Source organism: Aedes aegypti, chromosome 1 (genome assembly GCF_002204515.2).
Source record: "Aedes aegypti strain LVP_AGWG chromosome 1, AaegL5.0 Primary Assembly, whole genome shotgun sequence".
Classification (NCBI taxonomy): domain Eukaryota; kingdom Metazoa; phylum Arthropoda; class Insecta; order Diptera; family Culicidae; genus Aedes; species Aedes aegypti.
Genome location: NC_035107.1, coordinates 305,538,699 through 305,544,602, shown reverse-complemented (window position 1 = coordinate 305,544,602; position 5,904 = coordinate 305,538,699). Strand labels below are relative to the sequence as shown.

Here is a 5,904-nt window from a genome sequence, read left to right as displayed (position 1 = left end):
TCGAAAGGAAATCGATATGTATTGACTATCATCGATCGTTTCACACGTTGGCCCGAAGCAGTACCATTGCCCGATATGGTAGCCCCCACCGTGGCTAGGGCATTAACTTCGATCTGGATATCCCGATTCGGTACTCCTGAGACCATAACATCGGACCAAGGTCGTCAGTTCGAGTCGGATTTATTTCGTGAGTTGGTTTACATTCTAGGATGTCATCACATTCGCACAACTGCATACCATCCTCAAGCAAACGGATTGGTGGAACGTTTCCATCGAACCTTGAAGGCAGCTTTGATGTGTAAAGGAGGAAATCAATGGAGCGAGGAACTGCCGTTAGTACTACTTGGTTTAAGAAGTGCTTATAGAGAAGATTTGAAATGCTCTGCTGCTGATCTCGTCTACGGCCAGCCATTGCGCCTACCTGGAGAATTTTTCGATCCTCCCGCTTCGAATGTTGATCGATCGGATTTCGCAAAGGCACTCCATCAGTATTTCTCGAATTTGCGTGCACCCAGAACTCATCACCACTCCAAGCCATCGGTCTTCAAACACAGTGCGCTGAAAACTTGTAGTCATGTGTTTGTTCGTGTCGACTCGGTTCGACGATCTCTGCAGCAGCCATACGAAGGACCCTTTCAGGTGGTAAGCCGCAACGACAAACATTTTGAAGCAGATCATTTCGATAGATAGAGTCAAACCAGCGTTCATGTGCGATCAGCAAATCGGAGATCACCCAACAGATGATACGCGAACAGTAGTTACCCAATCTGGTCATCGTGTCCGATTTTTGGTGTAACTGGGGGGGCGCCTATGGGGTGTGATTTGTGAGCACCCCTACTGCAGTGATTTATGATCACCCCTGTCGCAGCGCTTCACGAACATTGGAGACAGAGTGGAGAATGAAAAGTGGAGACAACTGTGGCGCCATTCATGTTGCGCCAACCGAAGAGTAAAGAATCACGTTCAGACTTGTGAATAGGAAATAAAGTAGTTATAGATTCAATTCGGTGTATTCATTCTTAATCGCTTCCGTCCACCACACGTATATGCGTCTGAGATATCATTGCGAAAAAGCGTCTAGAATGAATTTCAGCTACTAAGGGTTCCATTACTAGCATTGAAACCCTATTTATTGGGTCTGAAAGTCTATAAAACATACAGTGGCTCAATTTCATTTTCGTACGGGGCACTGTTTTCATATCAAGTTGGTATAAAACTATTAAATGGTGCATGGACTTCGATATACTTTATCAATAATGAAGGTTATAGGTGTCATCTATTGTTTGGCAATGACAAACTGTATTCATTTGCTTAAATCTTTGGAATAATGGAAAAGTATTGAGATTGTGTCTATAATTGACCCAATTCCATATTCGTACACCTAACAAAAAAGAAATATACAGCATTCAAAACTAATTTTTAATGGACTAGATGACTACTTAAGCTCTTCGCTATGTTGTTCAGATGCAGTAGAATACATTTGGAAAATTTATAAACGGATATATTTGAAACTTAAGTAAATTTAAGAAAAATACCAGTTTTCCCATGTTTTTTGCTAAAATATTCGGTAAATCGAACAATAAATTGCATTTTTTTTTTCATCATCACTTCCTTAAGAATGATAATTGCGAATATTGCACAAGTTTCAAAAAATTATAATCAGTTTTAGAGTAGCTAAGAGTGGATATCGACAACTTATACTTTTGAATCTTAGGTAATATAATATTTATAACAAATCCAAAACCAAAAATTTTAGTCAATTTCTTTATGTTTGGCTCCTAAATGTATATACATAATCCATAGTTAATGTTCCTATCAAAACATTGCGTAATTATCATTTTTAATTTACATTTTACTACCAAACATGATTATAGAGATTTATAGAATAAATATTATTGCCATAACCGCAACACAAACGAGTTTTTAAAATGATGAAAACAACAGGATATATTCTATTAAATAGTGTATCAATGCTTTCTGCTCATTCAAGTTATTTTGTATTTTTCTTATAAAATCAATAAATTGCAAAATAGGGTGCTATTTTGAATATAATTTAAAGATAATTTCAAAGATAATTGAATATTACGATGACATCAATTACGTGGAGGTATGTACAGCGTAGTTTAGGGTACTTTATTGTAAAACGAAGTTCGTAGTTCAAATTATTTTTACAGACAAATTCGAAATTAACATTTACCTGTTGTTTAGAATGAAAATTTGGTTTACATTGATTGAAAATATCATTTTAGAAGAGTTTTGAACTTATGGCACAACAATTTTCTGAACTCAAAAGGGATAAAAACTGTTTATGATTTCTGTAAAGTGTATATATTTCAACTAAATTTCTATCAGAGCTTACGAGTATAATCTATAGATTGGATCCAATGACAAAAATAAACGTAATTGTTCGAATTATTGGATTTTATAGCAAAAATCATTGGAAAACTGGCATTTCTCATAATTTTACCTAAATTTTATATATGTCCACTAATAAATTGTCCAAATGTATTTCACTACATCTGAACATCATAATAAAGCACTTCAGTAATCAAATAGAGCTTCTAAATTTAGTTTTGAACGTTGTGCGTTTGAATTTTGGTAGGTGTACGAATATGGAATTGGGTGAATTTTAGACATCAATTCAATACTTTTCTATTAATCCAAAGATGAATGTAAATGGAAACATTTTGTGATTGGCAAACAATAGATGACACCTATTACCTTCAATGTGGATAAAGTAATTGTAGCTCAATACTTCATTTAATAGTTTTTTACTAACTTGATGTGGAATCAGTATCCTGTACGAATATGAAATTGGGCCACTGTAACCACGCGATTGCCTGAATGCGTTAAGAAGGTTAACACATGAAATGTGTAAAGCCACGCTAACACAAATTTGATGTTGTTTTACAAAAACTCGATTTACACAATTGTGCTTCAATTGTTTTAAGCGTTTAGATTTTTTGCGGAGCAATTCAAATTTTGATTTCATCATTTAAGGCCTCGAAAAGAAATGTTTGAGCGTGAACTTTCGTGAAATATTTCAACATTGAGCTAAAAAAAGTTGCACTTGCGCCAAAATATAGGCACGTTTACGACAGCGCTCGTCAGTGAAAAGTATACACAATAAAAAGATTCTACTCGATTACTTTACTCAGATAGTAAAATCTTTGGAGAGGAACAACTCATTGCTATGAGTTATTCCATTATTTCATACATTTAATGCGAAAGTTGAAAGTATTTTTAGATCGTTACAAAAAAAAGTGTAATAGTCAGAACAATAAAAACAAAGAACTTGTCCTCTCCGGTCTACTTACTCTCCCACTACACGGTTATCAACGTGTAGGTCAGGCGGCACGTGGGCCTGATATGCTGCAACCGGTACAGCATACTGTACTCGATACACCGCCTGGTGCGAATCACAAACTCCTTCATGTTCTCGTTCTGCATCAGCGTCGCCTGGATGGTTTCCATTCGGAGCTGTAAAAGAAAAAGGTCAGATTTGATTCGTTGGATACATATCCAGGGTGGTCACAGGGAATCCGTTTTGTAATTCCCGCATTGTTCCCGACTTTTTCCCACATGTGGAATGTTTCTTACCTCATTGCTGCACACGAACAGATTCTCCACCGGCAGCGCCCCGCACCCCTCGAAACGACAGTCCGGATGCTTTCCGGTCAGCGTGATCGATAGCTTTCTCAGCTTCGTCAGCCGATGGATGAAGCAGAACCCTTCCCTCGTGATCCTGTCCGAGGCGAAAATCAAATCCTCCAAATTCGCGCAGCGCTTGGAGATCTCCCAGAGGCAGAGATTGTCGAATTGCATATCGTCGGAAATCTCCAGGTGGGTTAGCAACGGGAAGGCGTGTGGAAATCCGGCATAGAACGGGCGTCCGGAGGTCACTCCTTGAACAGTGAGCTTCTTGAGCAGGAATGCATCTGAAAGGACGATTAGTCCCGTCCCGTTGATCTCCATCTCCTGGAGACGTTCCATCTCTACCCCGACGTATCGGAGCGTCTTGGTCCGGGTGTCCTTATAGTTGTTGACTCGTTTGATCCGGAGTCGTTCCAGCTGAAGGCACTGCCGGTACATAAAGGCCAGGAAGATTTCCTCGATTCGCCGGTATTTGGCCTCCTCCTGCCAGAGGTTGGATTGCCGTTTGAGCTTCTCCTTAGGAACCGCGATCAGCAGCAGACACCGGTCGTAACTCTCTATCTCCTGCTCCCAGAGCATTTGCTGGTGTTCTTCCAAACCCATTTCGATGTCCTTCATCCGAGTGAAGTGCAACTGCATAAACGACGGATAAACGCACCGGTGGTCCAGCGTGAGGCTCAGATCGGTCACGTTCCGTCCAAACTTGCGCAGGGCCATCACCGCCACGACGAAGGACCGATGGTCGCGGATCACGACCTGTAGTTTCCGGTAGGACCGGTTCGATCGGCTCAAGAAGTATGCGTATGCCTTAATTGAGTTTTCGTCCACCAGCGAAAGATCGATTCGGAGGGTAAAGCTGTCCAGCAGCTCGCTTCCGCTAATAACCGAATTCCAGCGGGAGCAGACTTCGGTGGCCGGAAGTATCGCGTACCGCGGCAGGCGCCGGAAGATGGACATTAGCATCTGGAATTGATTGGTCGATTTTGGCGCCTTGATGTGAAATATTTCACCACCACTCACCTGATCGGGAAGCTGCGTGATGGAACATTTTGGGTAGACTTTTCGCTGAGCCTGCGTTCTCATAAGCATTTTGGGTTCGAATTTCGCGCATTTAGTGGACTTGTGTATTCTTAATAGCTTTTCGATAAATATTAAGCAGTTATTAAGACGAAAACGGATCAAAAATTTGGATTTTTTTCTGCTGTGGAGACGATCGAAAGTGTTGTGTTTACAAAGCACAGTCTGTCAGAACAAAATTTGTTGCGGAACAGCATTGGGCGATTCACAAATCTAGCACAAAATAAAAAGAGAAATTATTGCAAGCACAATTTTTCAAAACGGCGTATACGCTGAACGAAAGCTCCTTCCGTGAATTGAATGATTTGTAATTCACATGGCTGCAAGTCTTTGCTTTCCTAATTTTGAATGAGTACGAAACAATATGATGCATACACAGTCCATTGAACAAAAATCATCCAATTATGTGATGACGTTCACTATAGATTTGAGCTACTATAAGCCATTTTATGAGACGTTTCAAATCATATGTTTTTTATTTGTTTATCAGCTTTGAAACTTGCTGGCGGGCACATTTATTTACGTTTCTTCTAGCGCCACATTTGGGAGGAGCTCATTCATTATTGGCGTGCAACGAGCTTTTAAATCTTCCCCAGTAAAATTAAAATCAGCAGGCAGGGAAGAATTTATTTTATTACCAGTAAATAAAATAAATTCTTCCCTGCCTGCTGATTTTAATTTTTTTTTTACATCAGACATGTAACCGCGTAAAAAAAATAGCCAGAAAGAGGCGAAAATGTCATCACCAACAAAAACGTTGCCAGCGCCATTCACATATCATGCTAGTTTTTAAAACAATAACAATGAGCGGCCCGCCAGAAAACGTCAACCGACTGTCTCGTAAAATGACTTATAAGCAGATAATTGAATTATAATAAAACAAATGACTAACGTGCAACTTATGGTAGATTTTCTTTTCCCCATGTCTCAAACCGAAAATCATCCAATTATTGTCTGAAATACCAGATGGAAAACTGATTATTGAATATGTCAAATTATCTTTGCAAACCGCATCGTAAACATGGCGACATCAGTAGGAAAGTGTGCTATTCATATGGAATAATCCACAATTATCCTTAATTATAGCACCTTTTCTTTACATTTTAAGCGTAAGTACCACCCACAAATTGATCATACCAGGTTTCCATGGAGTTGAAGCTGTGGTGCCCATAG

The 5,904-nt window shown here is 39.5% G+C and overlaps 1 protein-coding gene across 1 annotated transcript; it reads right to left on the bottom strand.

The window, feature by feature from the left end:
* Window positions 1–3,229: 3,229 nt before the first annotated feature.
* Window positions 3,230–4,910, bottom strand: LOC110674230. The gene is made up of 3 exons (XM_021838430.1): window positions 4,675–4,910; window positions 3,601–4,617; window positions 3,230–3,480 (listed from the first exon to the last, which is right to left on the bottom strand). The coding sequence occupies exons 1-3, from the start codon at window positions 4,741–4,743 to the stop codon at window positions 3,325–3,327; spliced, it is 1,242 nt and encodes a 413-aa protein (XP_021694122.1). The 5' UTR covers window positions 4,744–4,910; the 3' UTR covers window positions 3,230–3,324.
* Between the last annotated feature and the right edge of the window lie 994 nt (window positions 4,911–5,904).